Raw genomic sequence first — 16,878 nt, forward strand, 5'->3', positions numbered from 1 at the left:
GTTGACAATAACAACGCGCTCGTTACCAGAATCTGAATACGATATCTCTGCTACATTCGGTCAAGATGTTTGACAACAAAGGAAAAAAACCACACAATTACAATTCAAGAGCTAAAGCAACAGAAAAACAGTGCTTCTACTCAGCTCCAGATTTGAGTTGTCCCGGTAACAAAAGAACATTTAGGTTGTCCTCAAAGGCGGCGACACCAATATCACTCCATCTCCCCTCACGAATAGAAATGGAAGCGTTCGCTTCGTAGTCTGACAAAAGCAAATTCCATCAGCAGAACGATCATACTATTGTAAGTTAAAATCGATCCATCATCTCAATTTCGAATCAAAGAGCCTAGTAAGTACAATTCTAATCATAAGCTAAAACATCAACATTTGTTTCAAGTTTGAGAAACTAAGTAGAGTTACTAAAGAGGCTAATGAAGACTGGAGACTCTATATATCCAGAAGTACTTCAACATGCGTCAAGATCAGTATTGAAATCAAACTAAGACAAAGGTGTATAATAGATACTGTGAAAGCTGAAACTTGAAAACCCTATATACATCACCCAACCAATCCAAAAGCCTAAGAGATTAATATCTCTTTGTTTGGGCTTAGGAAATCACATTTAACATACCCGAACAATCTCTTCGTATGTCTCGTCGTCGATTTCAACAGTCGTAATAACCTCTTCAACATCACCCAGAATCATATTCAAATGCTGATCAAAAGCCTGCATACACACACACACACACAATATACAAAGTGAGCGACTTAGAATCTTGAAACCAAAATCAAATCTGGAATCCGAGTGGGAATGAAAACGAGAAAGTTGTAGAAAAAAAAAAGAACGAACGTGAAGCTTGCCGCGGAGTTCACGGTCAGATCGGAGCTTGACATAGATTCTCTCTTCGATACTTAAACGAATCAGATCCAATGGCTCCCTAACGGTGGCGTCTTCCTCGACGGACATTTTTTTGATGGAAAAAACTTCCTCGGAGGGTTTTGCAATTGCGAAGAAGAAAATAATGACAACAGTCGACTCGCCGATCTCTCTGACCTCACGCAATCACCACCGTTGATTTCTAAAGTATAAAGATGTTTTGTTTGGGCTCTAAAATATTGGGCCTAAGCCCATATGTTCGCTTTATATTAGTTCCCTTCTATCAATCTAACTTGTTAATGTAGTAAATACAGTAAAAGCGTATCTCATTCAATTAACTAATCTTAGATGACCATAATTATAAGCAAATTTAGTTTTTTTTTTTGGGTCTAGTACAAGTAATCTAAAGATAATTAATCATCTAATAATGCAAAGCTTGAAGAAAAAGTCTCCCCCATGATTATGATTAATCCATAGTTAGTGGAATTTAGCTATATCAAGTCCAATCACAAGGTATCTCAACATACAACAACATAAAAGTCCAATCACAAGGTACCAATTTGTCTTTTCATTAATACTAAACTTTACATAGCATATAATAATATTCGCGAGAAATGTGGACGTGAAAATAAAATTAAAGTTTTTACAAACTAAAAAAAAAAGCCTGTTGGCACATTCACGTTTAGAGAGAGAGAGAAGAGAGAGAAACTCTGAGGAAGCTGACCGGAGAAGACGAAAGCAACACAACAAAGTTCCAAACTTTATTTCTGTAAGTTACTCTTCCCTTTTTGACTCATCTCTCTCTCTCTCTCCCTCTCCCAAAATTTTACCACCGCTTTAACTTCTTCATCTCGATTCCATTTCCTCTCTGCTTTTCTCATTACTAAAGTCTCCATTTTTAATTCAATTTTCCCCTAAGAGATCCAGTAGAGAAAAGTTTACGCCTTTTTCAAATCGATTCTTGACTTTTTAAGATCTGTATGTTCTCTTCGATTTCTCTGATGAACTAGGAAGTAATTTAAGGAAAACAATGGATGCGAATTTTACACAAGGAGGTGTAGTTCGTGGTGGAGCTTCTTCTTCTTATGGTGGATTCGATTTACAAGGCGGCTCTATGAGAGTTCATCATCAAGATTCCATGAACCAGCAGCATCGACACAATCCTAATTCACGACCACTTCACGAAGGTCTTCCCTTTACTATGGTTACAGGTCAAACCTGTGATCATCATCATCACCACAACATGTCTTTGACTGACCAACATAAAGGTGAAAGAGAGAAGAACTCTGTGAGTGATGATGATGAGCCGAGTTTTACTGAGGAAGGTGGTGTTGATGGTCATAATAATGAAGCTAACAAATCAACTAAAGGGTCTCCATGGCAAAGAGTTAAGTGGACTGATAAGATGGTTAAGTTGTTGATCACTGCTGTCTCTTATATAGGCGATGACTCGACTATGGATAGTGGTAGTAGAAGGAAGTTTGCTGTTTTGCAGAAGAAGGGTAAGTGGAAATCTGTTTCTAAAGTTATGGCTGAGAGAGGTTATCATGTTTCGCCTCAGCAATGTGAGGATAAGTTCAATGATTTGAATAAGCGGTATAAGAAGCTTAATGATATGCTTGGTAGGGGAACTTCTTGTCAGGTTGTTGAGAATCCTGCGCTTTTGGATTCGATTGGATACTTGAATGATAAAGAGAAGGATGATGTTAGGAAGATCATGAGCTCTAAACATCTTTTCTATGAAGAGATGTGTTCTTACCATAATGGGAACAGGTTGCATTTGCCTCATGACCTTGCTTTGCAGCGTTCTCTACAGTTGGCGCTGAGGAACAGAGATGATCATGATAATGAGGAGTCTAGGAAACATCAAATGGAGGATCTTGATGATGAGGATCATGATGGGGAAGGTGATGAACATGATGAGTATGAGGAGCAGCATTACTCACATGGGGATTGTAGGGGGATTCATTATGGAGGTGGTGGTGGTGGCCCTTTGAAGAAGATAAGACAAAGCCATAGCCATGAAGATGCAGACCATCCGAGTCATGTGAATTCTTTGGAATGCAATAAAGGAAATTTACCTCAGATGCCGTTTTCTCAGGGTGATGTGAATCAAGGTGGGGCAGAGAGTGGGAGAGCAGCTTCGATGCAGAAACAGTGGATGGAGTCCCGGACTCTACAGCTAGAAGAGCAGAAGCTTCAGATCCAAGTTGAATTGCTTGAATTGGAGAAACAGAGATTCAGGTGGCAGAGGTTTAGTAAGAAAAGGGACCAAGAACTCGAGAGAATGAGGATGGAGAATGAAAGGATGAAACTTGAGAATGATCGGATGGGATTGGAGTTAAAACAAAGGGAATTGGGTGTTGATTTATGAGGGAATTGGCTTGACACTTCTCTTGATTGGTGTATAGCTTCACTAAATGAAGTCTCATTTTCTGCTCTTGTAAACTTGCTTTGACTGAAATGATCTCGAGACTTTGATGTGAGAGATCATTGTGGTTGCATCAGTGATGATGATGCTGAGAATATAGTGACACAGGAGTGGTTAGCATAAGCAGGTCTCTGAGGTTTGCTTCAATTTATCCTTTCAGTCACTTTTTCCATGTAAACCGTATGACTTGAAGTAATCAACTGGTTAAGGTTAATAACATCATTCTGCTGTAGACATCTTAATCCAATTTTCTGGGGTGTAACCAGTGTCGCAATATTAAGCCAGTTTGCCAATGAGGTGTTGGGTGTTCTTTCACATGGAACCTTAAGTTATTTTGAACTATGTCGAATGAAAGAGATTCCTATACTGTGATTAACCTTACTGAAAACTAAAATTTCTTCCCTTTTTCTTTTTCTAATGGACTTGGATCCAGGGAAAACCTTATGCAATTTATTCTTTGGATCATATCTCCTTTACTAGACAATGAATCAGACCGGTTTGCGTTTTGCCTTTAACTTGTTCTAAAGACTCTTCAGTTTGAGGATGTTGAATTTGTCCGAAGAATCATGAACCCAAATTTGAAAGGTTTCTCCAGGTTTGACCTCACGTGTTATTTTAACATGAATGTAAAGCATGTTCCTCACTGAAAAAGCCTGCTGTGTTTGCCTGTTTTTGGTCCATCTCATGCTTGCGTCTCCTTTCTAGTTTTTATTTCCTTTTTTGGTGGTAGGTGATGAGAATCTTCTTTCCTTTCTATTGATTCAAATTAGAGATTTCTGGATACTTAAAAGTTAATAACAAAGAAAGAACTTGTTCATTTTCAACTTTTAAGCATCCTGAACTCTAATTTGACTCGAACTCTACTTCTGGCTCTACAGGTTCTGTGTATACGTTTTTTGGCTCACTGATTCATACACCTGTGGAGTTGAAATCTTGAAAAGTTTCATTTTGTACCATACTTAGTGATGCAATGGTCATATATAAGAAGTCAAGCAAGGGGTAGTTCTGACCTAAGGTTGGGACATGCACTCACAAGGGAAGTAAGTCTAGTGTCTGCCTTGGTGTTTATGGTTCAGCTTTGTTGCTGCTTGAAAACGGAACCCGGTTTCTAATCATAACATGCTCTGTTTGTCACAGTTAACTTCTTTTGTTAACATTGACTAAACGGGAAGTCATTTTGATGCGATAATCAATCTTGACAAAAAAAGGTAACTGTGACAAAGACTCAAGTTGACGAGAGCCCAAATGGTTACTTCTATATTGTCAAATAGGTTTCTATTCTATATTATTTTAAAGAACGTCGTCAGAAGCATACCTTCTTCCCAACTGTTATGATTTTTTTTAATCCTTCAAAAAAAAAAAAAACAAATTGTTAAACGGAAGCAAACGTAGACGTTGGGACATATTATATGGCATATAAAGCATACTTCAACGCCCCCTTGTATTACACTGATAAGGACTTGCTCTTGATCGACTCTAAAGTAGAAAATGTCTTGGCTGTGTAATTGGACAATGAATTATATATAGTATAATATATATAATTGGGGAAACTGAGAATGGGTCTCCCAAGAATCTAGACAGATGATTTGAAGAGCCCTGCCTTTTTCTTATAAGATGCATAGCTGAGATAAGAGAAAAGTATAAGAGGAACAAGTTTCGAGAGAAAGAAACAAAATAAGATGAAGGTGCAAGATTTGTTCTTGGTGGCTATTTTCTGCCTTTCTTATACGCAGCTGGTCAAGGGACAACCTTGCCCAAGTACTACATGTGGCAATGTCAAAATCGAGTACCCTTTTGGCATTTCTTCAGATTGTTACCATGACAACGATCCTAGTTTCAAACTCATTTGTGAGAAAGAGAAGCTATTCCTTAAGAATCTTGAAGTGGTCAGCATTTCTCATAGCAGCCAGCTACGCGTCATGATTCCTAGATCCTTCTCTTGCTTTAACAGCCTAGGGAATATCACTAGTCGGAGTTACTTCAAGGGTCCTAACCTTGGTAACTTGACTCTCTCCGAAAACAACAGGCTAACTGCAATAGGTTGTAACACTTTCGCATTTCTGACCGCTTTTGGAACTCGAAAAAACTCATCAGTTGGATGCACATCATTATGTGAATCTACCCCAGTGGAAAACAGAGAATGTAACGGTGCAGGTTGCTGTCAGAACCCCGTCCAAGAAGCCAGCAATCGTTTCAATTTCAGCCCATATACGTTTACCTACCAGAAGACTTCTGAGCGTACCTATATTAGTACTTGCATTTACGCCTTTCTCGTTGAAAATGGGACGTTTGAATTCAATGGTGGGGAAGATTTTAATAATCTGCGGAATGTCACGCACTTTCCAGTGGTATTAGATTGGTCTATTGGAAACCAGACATGCGAGCAAGTCGGTAGAGGCATATGCATTGGGGAGAACAGCAAATGTTCCAATTCTACTACCAAAATCGGGTATGTCTGCGTGTGTGAAGATGGTTTCCAGTGGTATTTCATATTAGTTTACTTTAATCTTTGTTATTTTAGGTGTTAATCGTTTCACTCACATTCTTGTTGCATCATGTACTCGTTTTTCGTGTGCCAGATATCAATGAATGTACTGACCTTATCCGAAAACACAACTGTACCGATTCCAACACCTGTGAAAACACGCCGGGAAGTTTTCATTGTAACTGCCAGTCTGGTTTTAACTTAATTGCCACTAACTCTACTATGACCTGCTTACCTAAAGACACGCCTGAATATGTTACGCCTGTATATGTAAGACCGACTCAGATTTTTCTTGGTAAGCTCCTCTCACTTGTTCTGGATTATTTCTGTTACTAACAAAATTTGATCTAATCATCTGTGTGATGTGACCAGGAACCACCATTGGCTTCTTGGTCATCCTGTTTGCAGTTACCTGTATCAAACAAAGGATGAAGCACCGGAAAGACACTGAGCTCCGACAAAAATTCTTCGAGCAAAATGGCGGCGGCATGTTGATTCAGAGACTCTCAGGAGCAGGGCCATCAAATGTTGATGTCAAAATCTTTGCTGAGGAAGGCATGAAGGAAGCAACTAATGGTTATGATGAGAGCAGGATCCTGGGTCAGGGAGGCCAAGGAACGGTCTACAAAGGGATATTACCAGATAATTCCATAGTTGCTATAAAGAAAGCTCGGCTAGGAGACAGTAGCCAAGTAGAGCAGTTCATCAATGAAGTGCTCGTGCTTTCACAAATCAACCATAGGAACGTGGTCAAGATCTTGGGATGTTGTCTAGAGACAGAAGTTCCGTTGTTAGTCTATGAGTTCATTACTAATGGCACCCTTTTTGATCACTTGCACGGTTCATTGTTTTATTCTTTTCTTACATGGGAACACCGTCTGAGGATAGCCATAGAAGTAGCTGGAACTCTAGCGTATCTTCACTCTTCTGCTTCTATTCCAATCATCCACCGTGATGTCAAGACTGCTAATATACTCTTGGATGAAAACTTAACTGCAAAAGTAGCTGACTTTGGTGCATCAAGGCTGATACCAATGGATAAAGAGCAGCTCACAACAATGGTGCAAGGCACTCTCGGCTACTTAGACCCAGAATACTACAACACAGGGCTTCTGAACGAGAAGAGTGATGTTTATAGTTTTGGGGTGGTCCTCATGGAACTTCTCTCAGGTCAAACAGCATTGTGCTTTGAAAGACCACAGAACTCAAAACATCTGGTAAGTTACTTTGCTTCTGCGACAAAAGAGAATAGGTTGCATGAGATTATTGACGGGCAAGTGATGAACGAGGATAATCAGAGGGAGATCCATGAAGCTGCAAGAGTTGCTATCGAATGTACAAGATTGACGGGAGAAGAAAGGCCACAGATGAAGGAAGTAGCTGCTGAGCTAGAAGCCCTAAGACTCACAAAAACTAAACATAAGTGGTCAGATCAGTACCCTGAAGCAGAGGATGTTGAGCACTTGCTAGGTGTACAAATCCTATCAGCACAGGACGAAACCAGTAGTAGCACTGGCTATGACAGCATCAAGAATGTAGCAATATTGGACATTGAAGCTGGCCGCTGATATTTATCAGTCCAGCTCTGCTAAAATCACATACTATAAAAATCTTTTGTCTGTAAAAAAACTTATCTCTATTGCTTAACTCTCCTCTTTGTCCTTCTAAACAACATTTATGCTCGAGAAATCTCTTGTAGATCATCAATAATTATGTTTATAACTCAAGTGTTCACGAATCATCAATTCTTCCATATATATTGATAAAACTAATTAGTAGTTACAAACTAACAACTCAAGATAAACTATATCCGGGTCGATTTCATCACCGACTCAGCTTGGTCAACCAAAACAAAAGCTTGATGAAGAGACGGAGGAGGATCCATAAGCATGATTCGCGTTCTCACAAAGCTTAGTTCTTTCTTCAAACCCATCAAAAACCCGTAACGCTGCTCCTTCTCTCTCGCTTCTTTACCTCGTTTCACACCCTCGCAATCACAAAGCTTAGTATAGCCATTGGGAGATTCTCGTTGGATTCGTAATCTGGATCGATATAATATGGTGATTTAGGATCGAGTGTGGTGGGAGATTCCGCCATTGTCACCTTGCTCTACTCTGAGCTCTCGTTACTGTTTGATTTTACGGTTTGCTTCTTTCTTTTTTGTCATCTTTATAAGTATAAATAGCTGGGCTTACATGGGCTTTAGATATCTCCTCATAAGCCCAAAGTTTCAGGGGTTATATAATAAGATCTTCCCGCCTCAATTATTTACTTGTGTTGTGTCTGTTGCGTAGTATGGTCATGGTGGGTAAACTCAAAAAAATATCAATGTAGTGTTTGTTCCACAGCTTCACTCATACTATCGTCACACAAGAGGATAGATTTCAAATCGTTGACCAATGTCCACTACTCTACTTTTTATAATTGTCAAGTAGTTTTCTATTTGATGATATCTCATTTTTTAAGCATAGACATGTCTTAATATTTAGTTATTTTACTATTGATTCACATTTGTAAATTCATTGCTGCTACCAACCATCCTAATCGTTGAATACTGTTAAGCAGAAGCAAACGCAGACGTTGTGATGTAATAATATTAGAAATATATATATGCAGCCAATTTCAACAAGATCTTGCTTATGTAAGTTGAGTTTAGTATTGCAATTTGTAGGAAATTAAATGAGGAACGGGTCAGCGAACACTAATCAAGAAAACATTATCAAGACTGAGGATTGTTTCCTATTAAAGAAAGCCTCAAAAAGATGACTGAAAAGAAAACAAAAACTCAAAAGCAGAACAAAGTTAGAGAGAAAGAAACAAACAAAGAAAGAGAGAAATTAAAAGGGAGAAGATGATAAAGGTGTGTAGTCGTCTGTTCTTGTTGGTGGCTATATTCTTCATTGCTTATACGCAGCTAGTGAAGGGGCAACCTCATCAACCTCGCCGAGATTGCCAATCTAAATGTGGCGATTTCACTATTGAGTACCCTTTTGGTATCTCTACGGGTTGTCACTATCCCGGAGATAAGAGTTTCGATATCACCTGTGAGAAAGATAAACCACATGTCAGACACAACATTGAAGTGAAAACCTTTGATCACAGCGGCCAGCTACGCGTCCTGCTTAATCGATCTACTGTTTGCTACGACGAGGAAGCAAATATTGAATTCAACTCCTACCGGCTTAAGCTGGATAATTTGTCTCTCTCCCCCAACAACAAGTTTACTGTAGTCGGCTGTAACGCTTGGGGACTTCTCCGCACTTTTGGAGTGCAAAACCACTCAACTGGATGCTTGTCATTATGCGATTCTCCCCCGGCGCCAAATAGTAAATGTAATGGTGCAGGTTGCTGCAGAACAGACGTCTCTATCCCGTTGGATAGCAATAGACTTCAAACTGGATCAGTTCGCTTCCAAAACATGACTTCTGTGCAGCACTTTAATCCTTGCACCTACGCTTTTCTCGTTGAAGATGGTATGTTTAACTTCAGTTCTACAGAGGACCTTAAGAATCTGCGGGGTGTCAAGCAGTTCCCTGTCGTACTAGATTGGTCTATTGGGAACCAGACATGTGAGCAAGCTGGAAGCAGAAACATATGCGGTGGGAACACCACATGTTTTGATTCTACTCGTGGAAAGGGTTATAACTGCAAATGTAGAGACGGTTTTGAGGGGAATCCATACACTTCAGACGGTTGCCAAGGTACTTAATATCAATTCCTTTTGCTTTCTTTCTTTCATTTTTGTGAGTGTTAGTTAATTGGTTTCCTCATACATACATTGTTTGTTGCATCTTGCGCTCTTTCATTGAACCAGACATCAATGAATGTACTACTACGAGTACTATCCACAAACATAATTGTTCGGATCCCAAAACCTGTAGAAACAGAGATGGAGGCTTTGATTGTAAGTGTCAATCTCGTTACCGCTTAGATACAACCACTATGAGTTGCAAGCGTAAAGATTTTGGATGGGCTATGATTCTTCTTGGTAAGTTTCCCCTCTCACTGTTTCTGGACTTATTGTTTTCCAGATCAACTCACTCTAATCATCTATATGTCTTTTGTGGTGTGTGTGTGATCAGTAACCACTATTGTCTTCTTGGTCATCCTACTTGGCATTAGTTACATAAAACAGAGGCTGAGGCGTCGGAAAGACACCGAGCTACGACAACAATTCTTCGAGAAAAATGGTGGTGGCATGTTGATACAGCGACTCTCAAGAGCAGGGTCGTCTAATGTTGATGTCAAAATCTTTACTGAGGAAGGCATGAAAGAAGCAACTAATGGTTATGATGAGAGCAGAATCTTGGGCCAGGGAGGCCAGGGTACAGTCTACAAAGGGATACTACCAAACAGCTCCATAGTTGCCATAAAGAAGGCTCGGCTTGGAGACCGTAGCCAAGTTGAGCAATTCATTAACGAAGTGCTCGTGCTGTCACAAATCAATCATAGGAACGTGGTCAAGCTCTTGGGATGTTGTCTAGAAACTGAGGTTCCCTTGTTAGTCTATGAGTTCATTACCAGTGGCACTCTTTTCGATCACTTGCACGGTTCCATGTTTGATTCTTCTCTAACATGGGAACACCGTCTGAGAATAGCTATAGAAGTAGCTGGTACTCTTGCTTATCTTCACTCCTCTGCTTCTATTCCAATCATCCACCGAGATGTCAAGACTGCCAATATCCTACTGGATGATAACTTAACTGCAAAAGTATCTGACTTTGGTGCTTCAAGGCTGATACCGATGGATAAAGAGCAGCTCACAACTATGGTGCAAGGCACTCTAGGTTACTTAGACCCAGAGTACTACACCACAGGATTGCTGAACGAAAAAAGCGATGTTTATAGCTTCGGGGTAGTCCTCATGGAACTGCTCTCAGGTCAAAAGGCATTGTGCTTTGAACGGCTAGAGACCTCAAAACATCTAGTGAGTTATTTTGTTTCTGCCATGAAAGAGAATAGGTTGCATGAGATTATTGACGGCCAAGTAATGAACGAGTATAATCAAAGGGAGATCCAGGAAGCTGCAAGAATTGCTCNCTAGAAACTGAGGTTCCCTTGTTAGTCTATGAGTTCATTACCAGTGGCACTCTTTTCGATCACTTGCACGGTTCCATGTTTGATTCTTCTCTAACATGGGAACACCGTCTGAGAATAGCTATAGAAGTAGCTGGTACTCTTGCTTATCTTCACTCCTCTGCTTCTATTCCAATCATCCACCGAGATGTCAAGACTGCCAATATCCTACTGGATGATAACTTAACTGCAAAAGTATCTGACTTTGGTGCTTCAAGGCTGATACCGATGGATAAAGAGCAGCTCACAACTATGGTGCAAGGCACTCTAGGTTACTTAGACCCAGAGTACTACACCACAGGATTGCTGAACGAAAAAAGCGATGTTTATAGCTTCGGGGTAGTCCTCATGGAACTGCTCTCAGGTCAAAAGGCATTGTGCTTTGAACGGCTAGAGACCTCAAAACATCTAGTGAGTTATTTTGTTTCTGCCATGAAAGAGAATAGGTTGCATGAGATTATTGACGGCCAAGTAATGAACGAGTATAATCAAAGGGAGATCCAGGAAGCTGCAAGAATTGCTCTTGAGTGTACAAGACTTATGGGAGAGGAAAGGCCAAAGATGAAAGACGTAGCTGCAGAGCTAGAGGCCTTGAGAGTCAAAACAACCAAACATAAGTGGTCAGATCAGTATCCGAAGGAGGTTGAGCATTTGCTTGGTGTTCAAATCTTATCAGCGCAGGGTGATAGCAGTAGCATTGGCTATGACAGCATCAAGAATGTAGCAATATTAGACATTGAAGCTGGCCGCTGATATTTATCAGTCCAGTTCTGACAAAAGCAAATGTAATGTGATTTTTTCTTGTGTTGTAAAGGAATCTTAATGCTTCACATATTATTATCTCATGGTGTTACCTCTTTAAAAAAGGAAAAAAAAAAACAATGGCTACAAATAATATGGTATAAAGGGGACAAAAAACAAATTCGTTAAGGAACACTAAAACTTTTAACAACAAAAAGCATCAAAAGAAAACAGAGAAGATCAGGAGTTTTCTTCTACATCTTCCCTATTGATCAATATTTTCATATGTTAAAAAGAATACCAATTAAAATAACTGTTAATAACTTTTAATTGGTCTTGTTTGTGTTGTAGTAGTATTTAAGAATCCTGCAATTTCTTGGAAAATGGGAACATGACTGCAATAATCAAAGAGAGATCCACGGAAGCGGCCAGAGTTGTTGTTGACTGTACAAGGTGACGGGAGAGGAAAGGAGATGATATTATAATAACCTGAAGCAGAGGATATTGAGCACAAGAAGAAACAAGTAGCAGTGGCTATGACAGCATTGGACACTGAAGCTGGCCGCTGATATATATATCATTACCACTCTGTAGTCTCTGTTTAAGTATCAAAACATGACATTCAAAAAACCATTTAAGGTCGATCATACAGATCATCAACTATTCTATTTATAACTCCCCTTTGATGTGTAAGCTAACGGGAAAAACAAAAGAGTTATATTTTTTATTCGATTTTCTTGTTTTTCAATTTTCAATCTCTATAATATATATGTACGTGGACCTAACTAATGGGATGTAGATATCCCATCCTGAGTCCAAAGTTGATACTTGTGTATTGCGTGGTATGTACGTAGCTATTTGAAAAAAGGCTCATTGACTCATATTTTTTTGTTACTCTACCTAAAACTTTGATATTTTCGTTTTCTAAATCAACTTTGCCATTCTTGTTCCCTAAGATTGCTCTGCTTTTGTTACCATTAAAATAATTTTTCTGTTACAAAAATATGCTCTGTTGAGTGATAATTAGCAATGATGGTTTCAAAAACAGCTTTCACGCATATTTAGAGCCAATCCAAATGAGATTATTATTAGTAATGATTAACGTTGACGAAAAAGTTAAAAGTGGTTGACTTGTGACACTGTAGTCTTAATATTTACTATTCTTCTCATTTTTTGTACATAGAGAAAAAAAGAGAAGGAAGATTCCTTGCAACTACATACCAAACGTATTATTCTTTGAATAGTAAGAGATAATTCACTGTTTGGAGAAACCAAATTGGACTCTTCACTAGGAGTTAAAGCAAACAAAATATCAAGAAAACATAAGAGGGGCCGGGACAGAGACTGAAGCAAACGTACAATAAAGGTTTTGATTGAGTAGTTGAATTTTCGTCTAGCAGTTTCCTGCAATTTCTGAGAAAATGGGAACAGGTTCTTTTCCTACAATAAAGGCCTCAAGGAGATGACTGATGAGAGAAAACTCAAAAGAGGAACAAAGTTTGAGAGAAAGAAAGAGATAAAATTAGAGGTAGAAGATGAAGTTGCAGGAGGGTCTGTTCTTGGTGGTTATATTCTACCTTTCTTATACACTGCTGGTCAAGGGCCAAAATCAACATTAACCTCGCAAGAATTGCCAAACTAAATGTGGCACCGTCACAATAGAGTATCCTTTTGATATTTCTTCAGGTTGTTACTATCCCGGAAACGAAAGCTTCAGCATCACCTGCAAGGAAGATAGGCCACATGTCTTACGCGACCTTGAAGTGAAAAACTTTTATCACCGCGGCCAGATACAAGTTCTGCTTAATGTATCCTCTTCTTGCAGCGACGCCCAAGGAGATGAAACTTTGGAATACAGCGAATTCACACTGGATGATTTATCTCTCTCAGCCAACAATAAGTTTACTGTAGTAGGCTGTAATGTTAGGAATTGTGGGCTCTTCTGGAATGGAAGATTATTCAACTGGATGCATGTCAGTATGCAGTGTTCCACCGGCCAAAAATGGAAAATATGATGGTGTAGGTTGCTGCAGAGCAAACGTCTCTTTCCCCTTGGATTGCTATACATTCAGATTTGGTTCATTTCGCATACCAAACCAGACTTCCGTTCATAAATTTAATCCTTGCACCTACGCTTTTCTCGTCGAAGATGATAAGTTTATCTTCAGTTCTTTAGAAGATCTTCAGAATCTTCGGAAGGTCACGAGGTTCCCTGTGTCACTAGATTGGTCTATTGGGAACCAGACATGTGAGCAAGCTAGAAGCACAAGAATATGCGGTGGGAACATCACATGTTCTGATTCTACTGAAAGAATATTTGAAAGATTGTTTTATTTCTGTTTTCCAATGGATGGGTTGCTTGTTACAAAGGTCGTACTCTTTTATAGTGATACATGAGGTTTTAACCTACTGTCTAGAATGTTCGCTTGCTTTCTCCAGCTGTAACGATTGGGATCTTTCACATGTGATCTGCGTCGCATGATTCAAGCAGCTGGAACCTGTTTTGCGTGATCAGCTCTGTGTCTTTAGCATTTCGTTTGTCTCTTGTTGGAGGTTGTGTAAGAAGCTTACTTTTATCATTTGTTGTAGTTGTTGCAGGTTGTGTAAGAATCTGTTCTGTTGTTGCAGGTTTCCATTTTTGTGACATGGGCTTGGATGCTGATGGGCTTGAGCTGGGCTTCGATTTGTTGGATCCTGGATGCAGAACGTCGTCGTTTGAGGTTGTGGTGTTGATACTCCCCCGCAAACTTGAAGTAGGTGGAACAACAACACCAAGTTTGGCCCGGAGATGATCAAACGCGTGTTGCGGAAGCGATTTTGTGAAGATATCAGCGAGTTGGTATTCAACAGGTATGTGATTGACAATGAGATTTCCAAAGGCTACCTGCTCTCTGACATAATGATAGTGAGTGGCAAAATGTTTGGTACGAGAATGAAAACTTGGATTGGCGGTCAAGTAGACGGCAGAGAGATTGTCACAAAACAACTCTGGTGTCGCAAACTGAGGGACGCCAAGGCTTTTAAGCAGATTCACAAGCCAGGTGATCTCAGATGTAGCTTTAGACATGGCTCTGTATTCTGCCTCTGTCGAGCTTTTGGAGACAGTGAGTTGCTTGCGTGAAGACCATGAGATGAGGTTATTGCCGAGAAAAGTACAAAAAACACCTGTGGAGCGACTGCTTGTTGGACAACAACTGTAATCACTGTCATTGTAAGCTCTCAACTTGCAGTTTGTCTTGTTGCTGAGAGATATACCCATTGTGGTGGTGCCTCTGATGTAGCGAAGAATGCGTTTGAGGAATTGAAAATCAGAGACAGTGGGGGCATGCATTTTTTGACACACATAGTTGACAGAGAACTGTATATCTGGTCGTGTGAGAGTCAAGTATTGAAGCTTCCCGACAAGGCTTCGGAAATACTTTGGATTTTCAAAAAACTTGTGCTGATTGGGAGCTTTGCTTAGTTGTTGTGGTAGAGGAGTGGCAACAGGAGAGCAGTGAGACATTGCTGCTGTAATGAGAAGATCCTCAACATACTTTTGTTGAGAAAGGAACAAACCATCAGGATGAAAATGAGCCTGAATCCCGAGAAAATAGTGCAGTTGACCCAAATCTTTCATTCGAAACTGTTTGTTGAGTTCGTCGAGAAGGCTGGTAAGTAGAGCAGAAGGATTCCCTGTAATCACCATGTCGTCAACATAAAGGAGCAGAAAGATGACATCATTGTTCTTAATGCATATGAAGAGGGAAGGATCTGGAATGCTACAGAAGAACCCAAACTCAAGCAAGAAGTTGCTAAATTTGTCAAACCAAGCTCTTGAAGCCTGTTTGAGCCCATACAGTGATTTGTGTAATAAGCAGACATGATCATGATGATCTTTGTCAATGAAACATGCTGGTTGTTTCATATAAACAGTTTCAGTAAGGTCTCCGTGAAGGAATGCATTTCGAACATCCATTTGTTTGAGTTCCTAGTTCAAAATAGTGGCTACATGGAGGACTGCTCGAACGGTAGGAGTACGAACCATTGGACTATAGGTCTCGAGGTAATCGATACCCTCTTCTTGATTATAGCCTTGGGCTACTAATCGAGCTTTAAATTTGTCGAGGCTACCATCAGCATGAAGCTTGACTCGAAATACCCATTTTGAGCCTAGCACATGCATATCTGGTGTAGGAGGAACAAGAGACCATGTGTCGGTTGCTTTACAGTTGCCCATTTCTTCACCCATAGCATCTGTCCATCTCTCATCTTGTAAAGCTTCAGTTACTGTTCTAGGCATTAGATAGGAGACCTTGTCACGCCAATTTTAATTGAATGTAAAGAGTCTTTGTCTGGAAAGTGATCTTTTTCTGGGTTTGATTGCCAATTATGGTTCTGGTTTTGGAGATGTTTGCTGGAGAAGTTTTTGGTATAGCTTGTTCTAACACATGTGGTCTGCAGGTTATGGTCTACTCACGGTTTCTGAGATTTTTGCGAGTTCCCACCTTGGCTCTCTTGGCGCTTGGTTTGAGTTTGTTTGAGGACAAACAAAGATCTAAGTCCGGGGGAGTTGATATGTTACGGTTTTGACTCACTTTGACCCCGTTTATTTGATAGTTTTGTAGTTGTTTGAGTCCTTTTCAGGTTATAATAAGAGGCTAGGAAGCTAAAAGCAAGGATTGGAACAGCAGGAGCAATCGGAGCAGAAAAGAGTTGAATTGGAGAGCACATGCTCTGATTTCCGAGCACATGCTCCCAACTCTACGGATTCATGACGACACGTGGCAAGCATCTAGGCGCTGATTCCCTGCCTAATTCCCCTTATTTTGGGCGATCCTTTGTGAGAAAAAGAGAGAGGATATCGATTTTTAATAGGAAGATTTGAATTTGGATTCCTTCCTTATTTTTCTCCACTTGTATGCTATTTAACCTAGGTTTTTTAGGGGACAGAATATACTCTTTTCTTTTGGTTTTGGGGAGCGACGTTTTTGTGAGAGGGGGAGGAAGAGCGGCTACCTTGTTTATCATTCTCTGAACCCTTTTTATTTTTATGCTATTGAATTTCTCATCTATGTTGGCTATTCAATTCTCTATGTCTGAGTAGTTTTCTTTGCTAGATTAGGGGTTTCAAAAGGGGTTTCATGGGTTAGCAACAGAACACAAATAGGGCTTTATATAATCGATTGTCTTCACTATTGTTAGACTTAATGCTTAGGTTGATTTGATCACCCAATCTATGATTCTAGGTTTATCTATTCATCAAAAGTGTAATAGGTTGCTAGAAAA

The 16,878-nt window shown here is 39.8% G+C and overlaps 4 protein-coding genes across 4 annotated transcripts; 3 read left to right on the forward strand and 1 right to left on the reverse strand.

Annotated features, from left to right (window-relative positions):
• Positions 2–1,060, reverse strand: LOC104776238 (sm-like protein LSM3A). Its single transcript, XM_010500267.2, has 3 exons — positions 851–1,060; positions 632–727; positions 2–261 (listed from the first exon to the last, which is right to left on the reverse strand). The coding sequence occupies exons 1-3, from the start codon at positions 965–967 to the stop codon at positions 181–183; spliced, it is 294 nt and encodes a 97-aa protein (XP_010498569.1). The 5' UTR covers positions 968–1,060; the 3' UTR covers positions 2–180.
• On the forward strand, positions 1,523–3,601 carry LOC104776239. The gene is made up of 2 exons (XM_010500268.1): positions 1,523–1,646; positions 1,888–3,601. The coding sequence occupies exon 2, from the start codon at positions 1,908–1,910 to the stop codon at positions 3,249–3,251; it is 1,344 nt and encodes a 447-aa protein (XP_010498570.1). The 5' UTR covers positions 1,523–1,646; positions 1,888–1,907; the 3' UTR covers positions 3,252–3,601.
• LOC104776243 (wall-associated receptor kinase 4-like) lies at positions 4,908–5,978 on the forward strand. Its single transcript, XM_019243581.1, has 2 exons — positions 4,908–5,757; positions 5,888–5,978. Exons 1-2 carry the CDS (start codon positions 4,988–4,990, stop codon positions 5,895–5,897), a joined length of 780 nt encoding a protein of 259 aa, XP_019099126.1. The 5' UTR covers positions 4,908–4,987; the 3' UTR covers positions 5,898–5,978.
• LOC104776242 (wall-associated receptor kinase 5-like) lies at positions 5,920–11,714 on the forward strand. Its single transcript, XM_010500271.2, has 7 exons — positions 5,920–6,088; positions 6,166–7,353; positions 7,863–7,936; positions 8,600–9,494; positions 9,608–9,781; positions 9,876–10,285; positions 10,846–11,714. Exons 1-7 carry the CDS (start codon positions 6,016–6,018, stop codon positions 11,620–11,622), a joined length of 3,591 nt encoding a protein of 1,196 aa, XP_010498573.2. The 5' UTR covers positions 5,920–6,015; the 3' UTR covers positions 11,623–11,714.

Source organism: Camelina sativa, chromosome 3 (assembly GCF_000633955.1).
Source record: "Camelina sativa cultivar DH55 chromosome 3, Cs, whole genome shotgun sequence".
NCBI classification, from domain to species: domain Eukaryota; kingdom Viridiplantae; phylum Streptophyta; class Magnoliopsida; order Brassicales; family Brassicaceae; genus Camelina; species Camelina sativa.